General features: G+C 43.7%; 1 protein-coding gene across 2 annotated transcripts in view; it reads right to left on the minus strand.

Moving 5' to 3' along the window:
* LOC311230658 (activin receptor type-1B-like) overlaps positions 1 to 17,607 on the minus strand; it is a 61,791-nt gene that overhangs the window by 11,657 nt on the left and 32,527 nt on the right. For both annotated transcript variants that reach the window (XM_084317011.1, XM_084317010.1), the window contains exons 3-5: positions 14,419 to 14,685; positions 3,251 to 3,481; positions 1,357 to 1,524 (exon numbers count right to left, since the gene is read on the minus strand). In XM_084317011.1, coding sequence (XP_084173137.1) covers positions 1,357 to 1,524; positions 3,251 to 3,481; positions 14,419 to 14,685 — 666 coding nt within the window. The remainder of the gene's footprint in view (positions 1 to 1,356; positions 1,525 to 3,250; positions 3,482 to 14,418; positions 14,686 to 17,607) is intronic.

The raw sequence follows: 17,607 nt of genomic DNA on the forward strand, positions 1-17,607 counted from the left end.
TGTCCTGTGCCGTGCTGTTTCCATACCAGGCCGTGATGTTTCCAGTCAAGATGCTCTCTACAGCTCCGGAGTAGAAGGACTGGAGTATCTTCCCAGATACTCTGAACTTCCTTAACTGTCTCAGGTGGTAGAGGCGCTGCTTCGCCTTTTTTACGACTGAGTCTATGTGTGTTGTCCATGTCAGATCCTCTGAGATGTGGACCCCCAGGTACTTAAAGCTGCTCACCCTGTCCACGGTAGCCCCGTTTATCCTCAGTGGTGTGTGTGTCTCCTGCTGTCCTCTCCTATAATCCACGATCAGCTCCTTGGTTTTACCAATGTTCAGGAGCAGGCTGTTGTCCTGGCACCAGCGTTCCAGTACCTCAACCTCCTCCCGGTAGGCCTTCTCGTCGTTGTCCGAGATCAGCCCCACCACCACTGTGTCGTCCGCAAACTTCACTATGGAGTTGGAGCTGAACTTGGCCACACAGTCGTGTGTGTATAGTGAGTACAGCAGGGGGCTCAGAACACAGCCCTGGGGGGACCCGATGCTCAGGGTGATGGTGTTGGAGGTCTGACCCCCCACCCTGACCGCCTGGGGCCTTTCGCTCAGAAAGTCCAGTATCCAGGCGGTCAGAGCGGAGCTCAGACCCAGCTCGATCAGCTTGTCCACCAGGGACTATGGTGTTGAACGCTGAGCTGTAGTCAATGAATGTAGTCAATTATGTCTGTGTGTGTGTCTGTGTACTAGTCCTTTGTCCTGTTTAGTTGTAACGTTATATATTATGATGCAAGTATTATGTCTGAGTGTGTATACTAGTCCTGTCCTGTTATGATGCAAGTATTATGTATGTGTGTGTACTAGTCCTTTGTCCGGTTTACTTGTAATGTCATGTTATGATGTAAGTATTAAGTCTGTGTGTGTGTCTGTGTGTGTACTAGTCCTTTGACCTGTTTACTTGTAATGTCATGCTATGATGCAAGTATTATGTTGCACGGTCACAATGTAAATTTTCTCACACACACACACACACACACACACACACACACACACACACACACACACACACACACACACACACACACACACACACACACACACACACACACACACACACACACACACACACACACACACACACACACACACACACACACACACACACACACACACACACACACACACACACACACACACACACACACACACACACACACACACACACACACACACACACACACACACACACACACACACACACACACACACACACACACACGAGTGAATGGGTAAAATGTGAGGAACAAAATTGTAAAACGCTATATAAATGCACCGGTTACCATTTGACACACGCACACACACACACACACACAAACCTTGCGTCCCCAGGATCTCCATGTGCAGGTGCGCCAGGCCGCTGGCTGCAGACAGGGCCAGTCTGATCATGCCCTCCATGGTGACGGTGTAGCGGTTCAGGTAGTCGAACAGAGAGCCGTGTTCATGGTAGTCAGACACCAACCACAGCTGGGTCCAGGTGCCGTTGTCTTAGCAACAGACAGGAAGAACGAAAGAAAGAAAGAAACAAATCATAAACGCTCTCACGAGAGTTTAGTGAGCCTGTGCACCGACTGCAGTGTTTTTGTTTGTTAGGATCCCGTCAAATTAATGACCACTATTCTTCCTGGGGTCCTCACGAGAAAATAATACAACAGAACAAATAATGAAATTAGCGATTGAATAAAAAAAAAAACAAGTAAATAAATGAAATAAAAACATTAAATAGTTAATCACATCTTACTACATCATACTAAATCTGTCTTATTTACATAATTTAACTTTTTAATATGTGGCCCCTAATCGAGACGGAGACGGGTGACACAGGGTATATTTAAATGTAAGACTGTTGGCGCTTCTTAGAAGGCCGAGCGGATGCTATTGCTACAACCTCAAGGTGCCTGTGCTGCAGGGAAGGAGCAGGGGAAAGACGACAGGTGAGATTCAGTTTAGCGCTCCCTCCGCGAAACAACGATGGCCACACAGAGAACATGTAAGCGGCCAGCTGACCTGTTGACGCGGTGCTACTCCTCCGGGGTGCAAAGGCGGAGCAGGAGACATACATACTTACCAACTGTTTTGCCTGTTTTATTGCAACACTACTATCACTGACATCTAAGAAGGGAGATCCCCCCTTGAACGGCTCTTCTAAGGTTTCGCCCCTCCACATTGCCTGTGGTGCTTTTTTCCTATTGCTAGGTTTTTTGTGAGTTTTTCCTTACCTTCGCGTGGGGTATGTCTGGGAGTGTTGCATTCATTTATTTATTTTACATTTTATTTTGGATTTCATGGTGTTTTTGTTTGTTCTTGATTTATTGTGATGTTTCTTCTTGACTTGTTTAAAGAAGACGCGTCCGGCCCATGGGGACATTAACTCAATCAGCGCCACGCAGTTGAGCATCGTTTGTACTTAACAGGCCGACGCTCTAAAATATACATTCCATACATTCCCATTTTATACCGTGGTGAATATGAGTATAGTTTTAGAGTAATCCTGTCTAATCCCAGAAAACGACGTTTTTTGATGCTTTGATCGTCACCAACGGCACACGTTGTGGAGTAACGTTACACACATATCTTGTGATCGAAGTGAAGTCATGGTTGGATCACAGCATGATTGATACCATATAGGCCTTACCTTCACTAGGATGTACCCCAAAAAGAATATTCCAATTATCTGATCGCGAGTCCCAGTATTGGTGTCGATCGTGTCGCCAACATAATCCGCCACACATCATGCACCGGGAGCATTTCACGCTTCTCAATCCGATCGGGACAACCGCCCCCCCTTGTCCGACAAATAAAAATCCGACCGGAGACTTTTGATCGATGCACAGGCCAAGATATAATGTTTCAAAGGGTGCTCGATACTGCCACCTGGGTGGATGCGGCCGGTATTGCACTTTGGCATTCTCAGGATGATTCCCCATGTTAACCCAGATGTCCGTGTGCCTGTAATGAATGGAAATATCGAATAAAAGAAATAACGATGAAAACCCGACTATACTCGTGTCTGGCACTGAACGGTTGGCGAGTTAACCCGACTATCATCGGATCCGGTGCTGATTGAGTTAAACTAGTGTTGTCGGGCCTTACAAATACATTTGATTTGAGACAATAGAGAGTCCGAGATCAAAGTATTCGTGTCCTAGTACTAGAAAAGCGCTATAGAAATGCATTCATGCATTCACTCGTCAGTCACCTTCGTTCACATACCTTTGTTGTCGGCGGCTATGAAGCCCAGGATGTTCTCGTGGCGCAGCATGATGGTCTGGTAGATCTCCGCCTCACGGAACCAGGAGCGCTCCTCCCTGGAGGAGAAGATCTTCACGGCCACATCCCCTCCCCTCCAGCGGCCGCGCCACACCTCCCCGAAGCGCCCCTTCCCGATGATCTCCTGCAGGACGATCGTCCTGGCCACCGTGCGCTGGACGAACAGAGGCAGACCTGCTCAGAGAAGAGAGAAGGCTTCAGATCCGTGCAGTTCCTCACACACACACCCTCTCTCTCTCTCTCTCTCTCTCTCTCTCTTGGATAAATCTATGCATGAAGAAGAAAGCGCACATTTGCAATAGCTGCAACCTTTTTGCGATAGGCCACTCCCATTGCCACGCCCCCTTTTAGTCAATTGGCATGAACACACACACTTGACCTCCATGCCAGTTCAGCCTCCTAGGGTGAAAACTGTGGCCGCTAGAGCGTGGAGAACTATTTGTGGGCAGACCGACCGACCGAGCAACTAACCAAGTGACCTATAGAACTGCTGGTCACAGCTAAAAAGAATTCAGTGGATATCTTAGTTTAAACAACACTGTGCTGGGGAAGCAGTTTTATGTTTATAAGTGAAATATTTGTAAAGTTTGGTACACACGCCAACTACAATTGAAAGGCCGCCAACACTCCGGGTTCCATTGCAGCAGCTGTGTGTTAGGAGGTTGGATGTTAGTGCTAAATGTAACTCTATTTAGTTATGTTAGTGCTAAATGTAACTCTATTTAGTTCTGTTAGTGCTAAATGTAACTATTTAGTTCTGTTAGTGCTAAATGTACCTCTATTTAGTTCTGTTAGTGCACTGCTAAATGTAACTCTATTTAACTATGTTTGTACTAAATTGACCTCTATTTAACTCTATCTTAGGGTGTTTTCACACCTGTAGTTCGTTTGCTTTGTTCCGATTCAGGGACTATTATGATACAATTGTTGCACTTGATTCTTAGTTCGTTTGTGTTCACACGGCTGTGTTCACACGGACCAAAACAAATGCACGCGCGAGCAAACTATCACTCATTGGTCAGATTTTGGGGCGTGCCCCCCCCCCCCCTCTGAATCTCCGCGTTACATTGAAATCGGGGAGGAGAGAGCGGGGGAGCAAATGAATGAATGTGGATGAGAGCCGTGATGGTGGTTGCAGATACGGCTGTGCAGTGGCGAATCCTTATGGAAGCCAACGGAAGCCATGCCTCCCTAATATTAAAATATCAATTAATATCAAATATTAAATATGAAAAAGAAAAAAGAAAAAAAAATTATATAGTTTACATTCTTTTTCATCTGTGCATCTGTGTTATATATATATATATTTTTTTTTAAATGTCTCCCTCTTCTCCTTCTCACTCCCTCTAACACACTGTCAGCCTCACTATGCTCACTGCAGCAGGAGAGGAGGCAGATGGTAGGTCTCTTTCTCCAGGCTTCCAGCATTATAGAGTCCAAATCCGATCCTAGCCAATCAGATTCGAGCTGACTGCCACACCCTAAAAGTTTAAAACGGGGCTGAGAGGAAAACACTCAGCATATTTTCCCCTCTGCGAGATTAAATCCACGGGGACCTCTCGGCGTGCCGAAGCTTTTCCTAAATCACTTCCATCATCGAAAACGAGGGGAAAAGGTCGGCTCGCGACCCTGAAAATGTCACGTGATTTTAAAAACGCTGTATTAAGTGAGCCTATTATGGGATCCACGTGAGCTTTCTATCGTGGAAACATCTGGGCGTCCCGCAACTTTTACTCAATCACATGTAGCCCCTAAAATGCTTAGAAAAGGAAAACAGAAAGCGTGGAATAAACTCGCCGAAACGGAAAAGTGTCCCACGGGCGCGCCGTGATTCCGATCCGCGTGAAAATATTCACGGCCATAGATGAGACCGTGGGACACCTTTTTGCAACCGAATATGTGTCTCGAATTTGCTCCCACGCGGCGCGCAAAATCGTGCAAGGAAAAATCGGACCAAAAATTAACCAATGCTCCAGCAGTATTAATGACCCTGATGTAAACAAGACAAACGTCTTTCTCTGGTCTGCATCCCCTTATACAATTGTGTGTATTGAGCCGTACTGTATTGTACCCATTCTGCAATCTGTTAAATAAATAAAAAGAAAGTTTGACTGGCCGCCGAGCCATACTGTAGTGTACATGGTGACTGCTTGACAAAAAAAAAAAAAAAAAAAATATTAATAAAAATATTTAATAATTTTTTTTTTAATACTTTTTTTTGGCTTCCCCTGTTATTTTACCCACGCGACGCCACTGCGGCTGTGGGGGTGCTAGAGACATGATCGAATAGTCTTTTATGCGCCTCAATCTCCTAAACACGGCGCGAGCCATTCCTAATCGATCAGAACTAAATCGGCAGCGAAAAAGCCCATTTTAAAGCACCTATTATTACCCATGCACATGCGCAGATTGCCCACAGAGTCTGGAGACGCGAGATGACGCACGAATGAATGTGGACTGTTCCATCAGAGGGGGGAGCTTCGGTTGCCAGTGTCCTTTCAGCCGACCAGGAATCGGATAATGAAACAATGATCCCACTAAATGGCCAGAAGCGTCTTATGGCGACATCTACAATTACCTCATTGAGTCTCCAGGTAGACTAATGTTTATATTTAAGTGCAGCGGTCTGTAGCCACTCACATTACCACCGAAGCTCCCTGATGGAACAGTCCACATTCATTCTCTCGGTGAGAGAGAGAGGGAGAGAGAGAGTCAGTGAGAGGGAGAGAGAGAGAGGAGGTGTTGTCTCGCACGGTGCTGCTGTTGCAGCGTCACTACAGTCACTAAACTTTCTGTACACTTGCGTGTTCTCCAGCATCTGACGAATGTGATCGTCTGCCCAAATATCAACGAGGCAGTGTACCGAGTCATCGCTGCTCCACGTTGACCCACGGATCACTATTATTATTATTGTGTCGGTTTGCTAAATCGATTGCATTCTCACAGCATACGAGTCGCGTCGGGTTCGTTTGAAAATACGCCGAGACCACCCTCTCTAGGTGGTCTTGGCCCGCTTGTTTTGTTCCGCAACAGAATGTGATTGCTGTGTTCATATATGCCCAACTGAACCGAAATAGCGGGTAAACACTCCAGGTTTCGGATCAACAGCTCCAAACGAGCCAGGTGTGAAAACGCCCTTAGTGCTAAATGTAACTCTATTTAACTCTCTGTTAGTGCTAAATGTAACTATATAACTATGTTAGTACTAAATCAACCTCTATTTAACTCTGTTAGTGCTAAATGTAACTCTATTTAACTCTATGCTAGTACTAAATGTAACTATATTTAACTGTTAGTGCTAAATGTAACTATTTTACTCTATGTTAGTGCTAAACGTAACTTTAACTCTATGTTAGTGCTAAATGTAACTCTATTTAACTCTGTTAGTGCTAAATTTAACTATCTAACTCTGTTAGTGCTGAATGTAACTATATTTAACTCTGTTAGTGCTAAATGTAACTATTTAATTCTATGTTAGTGCTAAATGTAACTATTTAACTCTATGTTAGTGCTAAATGTAACTATTTAACTCTATGTTAGTGCTAAATGTAACTATTTAATTTTATGTTAGTGCTAAATGTAACTCTATTTAACTCTATGTTAGTGCTAAATGTAACTATTTAACTCCATGTTAGTGCTAAATGTAACTATTTAATTCTATGTTAGTACTAGATCTAACTCACCTATGTCCGCTATTCTGTTTAACATTTAGGCTAAACATATTGCACGATGTAAAAAAAATAAAATACAACTACTGTACCCACAGCAGGCATTAATCTCATGATGAACACTCGGCATCCAACGTTACATTATGACTCTGATCCGGTCAGGTTTTGGTTGGGCTGTTTTTTTAAAATGTGGCCAATATCAGATGTGAACTGGCCGTGGTCCTGAACTGACCCGTATGCACAAAAAAACAATAACAGAGACGAAAGGAGGCCGCTGAAGTCAGCCTTTACGTTTAATTTAGGAGTTCCTGTGCAGCGGAGACCAGCGAACCAAGCCAGCAGATGATAATGAGGACGAGGAGAAAGAGAGACACGTTTTTAATGATGGCTTTTCATGGAGCAACAGCTGCTACTTCTGTATGGAGGTGTGTGTGGATGGGGAGACCAGGAGCGCTGGGTCGTGACATGAGAGGCTTCACAGAAACACATTTCATATCCGTCTTCCCCGAGTGACTCCCACCAGTGCAGAACTGTGACGAATGTCGATCTAGAGAGTGACATGTCGCATGAATCCCGATATCACTGAATGAATTGTTCGGACTGAGGTCGCGTTGCAAACAAATTTAATCAGACCTGTATCCGATTTAGGACACAAAATCTGAATCTGAATGAAAAAGATCAGATGCCATGTGACTTGTGCTGTTCCCACAAACAAAATATCTAAGTCACATAATGAGCTAAAAGAAAGGGGATTTGGGCCACTTCAGCCTGCAGTCCGAGCGCGATTAAGGACTCAATACAAACAGAGACACACAGGTCCTTCAACAACAACCTTTCCAGTAAGTAGAAACCGGAGCGTTTCACTACAATGCCGGGTGGAGTTTTTCTGCCTGCAGTGTCGTGTTTCCACATCTCTCTTCCCCTGCATTACTCTATTTTCTCTTCAATATCAAGTGTTTTTTTCTTTTCTTCAATTCAGCACTTTTTTTGTTTTACTTTTTCTTTTAATGTGCACTCATCTGATAGTGTGAAATAGCATCCATGTGTCCATCTTGAATATCACTTCTCTCGTTTAAATTCAGGTGCACTTAAAAGGCCACTTCGCACAATTTTCAACCTTGATCCTATCGCTCTGTTTGCGAGAAGGATGTGTCGCGTCTATCCCGAGAAAATAAGAGGACAGACCTCTAGTGAACAACGTACGCTCCCCCCCCCCCCCCCCCCCCCCTGGTTTCCGGCTGTAGGAAAGTTGAAGAATTAGTGGAAGAAATAGCTTCTGCAGTTCACTAGAGGTCTGCTCCAGTTTCTTAGAACATGTTGTTAAGTTTTATGTTCCATTACCGCCTGTTCTCCCCACAACAGAATGATAGGAACTAGTGGGTTAAAAATCTGTGAAGTGGCCCTTTAATAGTGTGATACTCTTTCATTACATGCGACCGGAACAGAGTATATTGGAATCCTCGCTCATCAGAGGGTTGGCTGACCTTTGCTACTCTGTGGGAACAGTATGTATTGCACCCTATAATTTATTTAAAGGGGAACTATCTTATAAATGGCCTTTTTGAGTGTTTAGCATTGTTTCCTAGCTATGTGAACTTATATTAATATGATCTATGTCTCAAAATTCTCATATTGGCGCATTCTTCCAATTCTCCTCTCACAATATTCACCCTCACTGAACTGAGTCGTTTGAAAATGTGCCTATATGTGATGTCATATAGTCACTGCTGCATGTTAATGTGGCTCCTCAGGCACCTGCACCGCACCCCAGTCCACATTAGCTCAAAACGGCTCGAGATCTTGAGGTAGAAAAATGCTGTTTTTGAGGACTTGATTAGAAATACAAAACAATGAATAAAAAAAATATATATATTACAGAGGTGTTCCATAGACTCACAGGAATTGTGTAAAAGTGCCCAAATAGTGAAAGAAATAGTAAAATAGTTCCCCTTTAAAATTTTGCTTGTGTGGATTATATAGTTTTTTTGGAGTGAATACTTCTTTGGATGTGGAACTGAACTGAACTGAACTGAACTACTATCATTTATTTATTAACATTTATTTATTCCAATTATTTTTTTGGACTGTTTCTTCTGGACTGCTTGCTCTGCCGGAACCGTGTAACTTTATTTGAATGTACTTTTTGTGCATTTGGAGAGACGTGGTTGTGTGATTCATCTTAGAGTGTGGAACTGGTTTATACTGAGACACAGTGCAATGCGTTACATTTACATTTTGTCATTTAGCTGAAGCCTTTATCCAAAGTGACTTACAAGTTCTGTACGACAAGTCAGCAGGACTTTCAGCTGTGTTGAAACTTGGGTGCTGCAGTGTTGAGTGCATAGTAGTAGAGACATATTAGCATAGTAGGTAGTAATATAGGCAAGGACGATTATTTAGAGGTGTATTTAGGAGTGCATGGTAGTAGAAGATGGTACAACGGTTCATTTTTTCTTCTTCTTTCATTTCAGATATTGATTAAAGAAGTGTGTTTTTAGTCGTCCTAACTGTGGTGGGAAGTTTGTTCCACCATTGTGGAGCAAAGACAGAGACCCGACTGTCATCCCAGCACCTTTTAATTCAAACCATTACATGGTACATCCAAAGGATTCTTGCTACCGCCGCTGTACATCGCAGCAGGCTTAGCACCGCTTGGAACATCAAAGAGAAAGGTATTAACTATTAAGACGCATTCCCTCCACCGTGGCTGCTGCCAGACACACACGTCCTAGCTGTCACTTCCCTCGTCCGTGTGATTGGAGGATCAAGAAGAGAGGGCAGGGTTTGAGATAGGTCAATCACAAGAAGATAAATGGGAAGGATTAAAGTGACCCCCCCCTTCTCTTCCGACCTATTGTAGGTGGCGTAAACACTTAACACTACACCATATTTGATCTATTTATTATGCAGATATATGCATATGAAGTCATGCAGCACAGAGTCCCAGGAGGCCAGTCTGTGTACGTCTGGACTATGACACACAGCCTTCTTAGCCAATAGGACCCAGCAGCGGTTGAGAGGTTGAACAGGATTAAGATGTATTTGAAAAAACCTTAAAGAATTAAAAAAAAAAATTATATTAGTTTGAAATGCAAACTGTGTTAAATCCCAATACGGTTGTTAATTATCTAGCAGGTTGTCACTGAAATGACCAGAGTTGTATTCGAAAAGCAACATTCATTCAGTCATGCATCTTAACATTTTGGAATCGCAGCGCGAAATGCAACTCTTGTCATTTTAAATGACAGCCTAGTGGATGAGTATGGTGGCACAGTGGTTAATGTCGCCGCCTCACAGCAAGAAGGTCCTGGGTTCAAACCCCCGGTGGGGGGCCTTTCTGTGTGGAGTTTGTATGCTCTCCCTGTGTTTTTGCGGGTTTCCTCCCACACCAACAGACATGCATGCCAGGCAGGGAGGACTAGCTCGTTGGCTAACTCTGGCACATTACATCGATGCTAGGCAGTGAAAGAATAGCACTTGATTTTTAGATGTGTACATAATGTAAATATCTGTAGATGACAGCAGACATCTACTCTGACAGATCTATAGATCTTAAATGAGGAGACAGCCAGTGTGTGTCTTCACTCAGTCAGACGGTGGTAGAGCCACAGACAGGCCCTGCGCGAGATAGAGCCAAGGTCATCGGCCGAGGTGTTGAGAAACCGTTGCTATGGGGAAGAGATAGAGAAAGGACGTTTTAAGTGTGTCAGAGGTGACAGGAGACGTAGAGACGTTGCACGGTTGCTATTAGGGCTGCACGATTTTGGGAAATAATCTAATTGCGATTTTTCTGACAGATATTGCGATTGCGATTAAATTTGCGATTACATTTTTTTTAAGCAGCCCCACAGAGGTTTATTGTAAAATGCGGCTTGCATCTGGCCTACGCGGTGGGTCTGTTCCGGACACCGATCCTGAACATTTTTCTTTTTACCTGGGAATCGATATTCCTCCGATACGTGCAGCGACAGCCAGTGACGTCTTTTCACTTGGCAGCAAGGACTCTCATTTGGTGAACCCAACGGTACCTTTTTTTCTGTACTTTACTCTCCCTCTCTGAAGTCTAAACTTCACAACACACAATCTAAAACCCCTTACCTCCCTCTCCCAAACTGTTCCTACAACACATTTTTTTATGTTGCATGATCATGTATATTTATTTTGTATTATAATTTGTTTTATGTTTAAATATCAACATTATCTGGCAATCCTCAGTAAATACTATCAAACTCCTCTGATGTCAGAGCAGATATGAGACGCGTGCACACACACACACACACACACACACACACACACACACACACACACACACACAAAGGAGAATGGCTTAAATGATTTTAGAATACTTCAGCTAATGAAGTTAAATGTTTATTATCATCAACTATCCAGTTCGTTTTTATAGTGCAACGTTTTTCTACTTGAACATTAATTGAACCAGTAGAGAGAGAGAGATGCCCCCCCCCCCCCGAGCCCCGCTCCCCCCCACCATTTCCTTACTCAGCTCAGATGTTTTCTCTGTATTGAGCAGGGTTAGCTAGGAACAGCTTTCTCAAGCGTCGCACCTTGGGCATGGAATGGGCTACAGGACCATATCCACTTAGACACCCCGGTCTCTCTTGGTGAATTTAAATCTGTATTACATAACTTCCTACAAGAAGAATGTTGCTGCTTTCTGTAGTCGGGTCCCAACTGCAAAATTACTGTATTACCCTGTATTATACTGTCATACACTTTTACTATCATGTAGACTATTCTGCTTTGTGTTTTTATGTTTACATGTGATGTATTGTATATTGTATACATGCACTTTTATTATGTTCTTGTGTGATGTATCGCACATTTTATTGCTGTGTGATGTATTGCAAATGTTATTGCTGTCATCTTGGCCAGGTCTCCCTTGCAAAGGAGATATTGTATCTCAATGGGACATTGAGGCTTATTGCAGGCTTTGCTATTTTTAATTGCATCATTTCAAATCGCGATTTCGATTTAAAATCGATTAATCGTTCAGCCCTAGTTGCTATGGGCTATCAGACGTTGCTAGGGACTATACCTTATAGTTGGTAGTTCTTCCGGTTTAACTCAGACTAGGAAACGAAGCTGACACATAGACACGTTGACAGAGAGACCCCTCCACCCTCCTTAGCCACAACGTAGCTAGCTTCGGCTAACAGGGAAGGCTTTTGGCTAACCACTAGGCCTCAACCATCATCGAACTGATAGCAGGAGAGACCGGTAGAATTAAGGAATTCAATAGACTTTTCAAAGACTTTCAGAACTGTTCCATCTTGAGGATATGTTCATGGAATAAACATAACGTTTGAAGGAAAGGTATCACGTTTCCAGTAGGGATGTCCCGATCACGTTCTTTTGCTCCCGATCCGATCCCGATCATGTGGTTTTGAGTATCTGCCGATACCGATCTTTCCCGATCTGATCTTTCACATTAGTAACAAATTTGACGCTTTTTTGTCAGAAACTGGCGAAGCGAGACAAAGCCCCTCCGTTCACATCCCCAGCAGCAGTAGCAACAACAACAACAAAAACAACAACAACCATTCTTAAATCATGACCACATCAACATCATGAAAGATTCACTGCGAGGGCTCTTTTAGCTAACGCTAGCTAGGCACGTAGCTATACATTACAGTAGCATCACTTCACTGTCTGCCGAGCTAGCGTTGGATACCAAGCAAGCTAGCATAGGTAACGCTAACGCTAGGCAGCTAATGGTTAGCTAACGCTAATGCTAGGCAGCTAATGGTTAGCTAATGCTAACGCTAGGCAGCTAATGGTTAGCTAACGCTAGGCAGCTAATGGTTAGCTAACGCTAACGCTAGGCAGCTAATGGTTAGCTAATGCTAACGCTAGGCAGCTAATGGTTAGCTAACGCTAACGCTTGCTGCAAGGTAGCTCATATATTGACGCTAGCATATAGCCCCAGTCGAGCACGGCGGCTCGCATTACATTCACCATACGAGAGATATTCAAAGTTTTATCTGTTTGTGCATTTAGTATACATTCAGTGTTCGACTTACGTAATGATTTGCTCCATTTTGGTGTGAAACGCAGATGAATAATCCTCACAAAGCGAATGTTATCCAATATCCAGGTGAACTTTCTTCATTCAAATGAGGCATTCAAAACAGCTGTTTGGCACCAGCCGCCTCCCCCATTCCTTTGCTCGCTCTAGTCACATAACGTCTGCCTTGCAAACATTGCAACTGGCTATATTGGACTGGCTTTGATTTCAATTTTAAAATGCTTCCAAACTTCTGACATTTTGTGTAGCTGCACCGAGTCATCAGGTGGACATAACCTGCCCGTGTTTACTTGCGGGAGCAACACGTTGTGGCATACGTCACTGTCGTGCGACGGTGTAAATCAAAGGAAATGCGTTTGTTTTGGCAAATTCTTCTGCTCTGTGTGACAATAAATAAATGTAATTTAAAACCAAAACAAATGCCCCAGTATGAGTTTAAGACGTGAACATGGTCATGTTTGTTGAATAAAATTATTTTTTTTAATTTCTTTTACTCCCGATTTATTTTTATTTTTTATTCCCGATCCCGATCCTCTGAAAATCACGTGATCGGCTCGGGACATCCCTAGTTTCCAGTGTGTCGTTTTCTTCTGAGTCGGATGCATTACCGGGGAGATAGAGTGTGCCAGCCAGTACGAGGAATAAGGTATAAACAACACAATGCAGACTTCACGGGAAACAGAGATTACTGGCTGATAAACACAATAATCCAACAGCAGGTAAGACTAGCTTGTTGGCTAACTCTGGCACATTACATTGATGCTAGGCAGGGAAGACTAGCTCATTGGCTAACTCTGGCACATTACATTGATGCTAGGCATGGAAGACTAGCTTGTTGGCTAACACTGGCACATTACATTGATGCTAGGCGGGGAAGACTAGCTTGTTGGCTAACTCTGGCACATTACATTGACTCTAGGCAGGGAAGACTAGCTTGTTGGCTAACTCTGGTTACTCTGGCACATTACATTGATGTGGAAACTGAAAGTGTTGATGGATGTGCATTGTCCCTGGGTAAAATAAGAAATAAACTTAAAACCAGCTTGGGATTCAAATGGTTTATATTTTAAGCAAATTTTGTATTAATTTCTTTACATTTGAAAATACATCCATGGCAAAATCCCATTCCACCTCCACTGCCTCTGGGTCCACTCTCACGTGTTTGCTAATGGTGTCTACGGACTGTAACGTTAGTCACGTCTCTGGTGTCGAGAGGCGGCACTAAAGCCTACAGGAGTCATTATTGTTTGCGTTGCAAGTGTAACAGGATCCACACACACACACACACACACACACACACACACACACACGCACACGCACACGCACACGCACACGCACACGCACACGCACACACACACTCCCTCTCCCACTGCCATGTTATATACTTCCTGTGTACTCACCGGACCCTGAGCCGGAGGTGGACAGGTCGTAGATGAGGTCCTGCAGGGTCTTGTCCTTGGCCAGGTAGAGGTGGTCACAGGAGGGGTCCTCCACCTCCAGCCGCTGCCTGTGGTTGTAGGCCCTGCGGTGGTACTGGACCAGGAACACGGCCACCATCAGCAGCAGACACAGCAGGAACACCGGCCCCGCGATCACGGCCACCAGCTCCACGGGACCCCATGGCTGCCCCGGACCGGGGCCTCCCACCAAGCCCGACCGGGTCGTCACTGACGGGGAGAGAGGGGCAGGGTTAGAGAGGGAGCCTGTTTTAACCCTTTCACTGCCACACCACCAAATGGTTAACCCTTTCACTGCGACAATACAGAAGGTTAACACTTTCACTGCCACACGATAAAGGGTTAACCCTTTCACAACCACACTACATAAGGTTAACCCTTTCACTACCACACTACATAAGGTTAACCCTTGTGTGGGTGTGTTTTGTTACTCACCCAATGGTCCGGTAACAGTCTGGTGGACCCACAACATTATTGGGATTTTAAAACAATAAAGCCATAACTATTAAGGTAAAGAAATGAATAGCTACCTTTATCTCAGTTACCAGCAATCTAGATCAGCATATATGGTTCGTGTTTGCCATTTACCTCTGCTAGGTCACATTTCATCAATAAAAGTGCTAATTGTTTTTTGTGATGAAATGTGATGCCTGTAATAATTTACATTTAAAGTATCTTGATCTGTAAATCATGTGTATCTTCAAATGAAACAAAGTGGAGGGAACACTGTGAACCTTTTTGTTTCATTACCATAAATGTACTTGTTTTCACCTACAATTGACACACTTTCTGGGCCAGTGGACCTGAACACCACCATGTAATATTTAAGCATTACATCACGCGCAGGAGTGGTTTGTGACCAATAAACCATGCCTAGGGGTGGTCGTTAGGCCCGAGGCGCAGCCGAGGGTCGTTAGACCCCCCTAGGCATGGTTTATTGGTCACAAATCACGACTGCACGTGGTGTAAAGCTTTTATACAACTGCCAGATTCATCCAACCTTATTTCTATACAATAAACACACATTAATCGAAGATTTATTGAAAAAACCATCCGCCAGAAAAAGTAGTTCCCACAACTACAAAAAAGACAAGTTGCCTCCATGTGGAAGCAGCTTGAAGTGCATCCAACCAAACTAACACATCCAACTGTGTATTATTGGAATGATTGAGAGAAGTTGCCTCATGTGGAAGCAGCTTGAAGTGCATCCAACCAACTAACACATCCAACTGTGTATTATTGGAATGATTGATTGAAAATGTTATTACCAGATGCAGAATGGGTACAATACAGTACGGCTCAATACACACAATTGTTAAGGGAATGCAGACCTACTTTCCATAGAACTTCATTCTTAGATGCTTCTATATAAAGTAGGTAAAACAAATTAAAAGGTTTTCTTTGCCCTATAGGAAAAAAAACGTTTTCTTCGCCCTATTTTTTTTATTTATTTCTTTTAGCCTAAACTTAACCAGTTGGAAACCAGGGGTACAGTAATAAAATTAGCAATCAACCAATCAATCAATTCAATAGACCATGCTCACTTAAAACAGCGCTGCTTCTCTCTCTGACTCCCCCGCTGTTGCAGACAGGAGTGTGTGTGTGTGTGTGCGCGTGTGTGTGCGTGTGTGTGTGTGTGTGTGTGTGTGTGTGTGTGTGTGTGTGTGTGTGTGTGTGTGTGTGTGTGTGTGTGTGTGTGTGTGTGTGTGTTGTGGGTACGCCAGCGTCGGACAGTGTGAGAGTGAACGCTGCAGTCAGTGGGAAGGAAGTAGAAATTTAAATCAATCAATTAATCTATCAATCAATCCGCGATTTTTCTTTTGTTCTAGATTGACTCAAGACCCATCAATTACATCATCCAACATTGTTTAAAGGACTAACACATTCCCCTTGACAGAATCGCTTCATATTTAGTCGTTATGGGCTTATGGCGCTATCAACATTCTGGCGCTATCAACATTCTCCCGGAGTGAGCCGGCGGAGTGATTATGTGATTCGGTTGTGGGCGGGTCCTGAGCCCAGGACCGTGGATTGTTGCCAATAAAGACGTGTAAATGGCCAATCAGAATCGAGAAATTTGCATGCCGTTGTATAAACATGTGTAGGGGGAGTGTAGGGAGAACATGTTCTTTTATTATGTTCTTCACATAACATGAGCCACGGCCAATGAGTCTCGGGTTGAAGAAAGTATTCATTGGATCTTTTTTAGTAAACATTGAGAACGGGTCCCACAGAACAGAACACCACACAAGGGTTCATATCTGGCATCCAATTAGGGGTGTAACTATTCCATCCAACTTCCAATTAGATTTTGATAATCCAGGCAAATACTATGATGTCCTAATAAGGCAAACATAAAATAAGAGTAACTGTATGACTGAGAAAGACAATTATTTCAAAGTCTATTTCCTGTTAGTCACAAGCTTCTTGGAGGTGGTGTGTATCGACCAGCTGAATCACTACACAGCCTCCAACAGAAACACCCTGCAGTGCATATAGTGAATACAGCTGAGAGGCTCGCTGGCACCTCACTCCCCTCTCTCCAGAAGTTCCAGAACCTGTACAAGACCCGTCTGGACCCGTCTGACCCCACCCGCCCCTCTCACTGCTTCCTCAGCTTCTGGGAGGAGATACCAGAGCCCCAGAGCCAGCTCCACCCCAGACTGAGCAACAGCTTCATCCATCAGGCTGTCAGGACGCTGAACTCTCTACCCCCCTCTCGCCCCCAAAAAGTCAGGGGCTGTAATGCACTGAGCACTTTGGGAATAAATAACCAAACCACTCTCCCCCTCTGCTCCAACAAAGGTCCGGACTGTAATATAAATCCTCTAGGCTGCTAAATCACAAACCGCACTAAAGCACTAAGCACCTTTGGACAATTAGTTTAGTTTTTTTGTTTATTTATTTAGTACAATATACAAAAAAAAAAAAAAAAAAAACAGTGCTAGGAGGGAACAAAGCCCAAAGGGCGTGTACAAAGTTCCACTCTCATCCCATTGTCCATAAACATATATGAACGAAATACATGTAAAGGTGGTCTAGAAAATAAACTCAAAACAAGATCAGAGACATAAGTCAGACACTATAGCGAAAGAAATGGAAGATTGACACGAGCCAATAACAAGAACAATT

This window comes from Notolepis coatsorum, assembly GCF_963971535.1.
Source record: "Notolepis coatsorum genome assembly, chromosome: 6".
Taxonomy (NCBI): Eukaryota; Metazoa; Chordata; class Actinopteri; order Aulopiformes; family Paralepididae; genus Notolepis; species Notolepis coatsorum.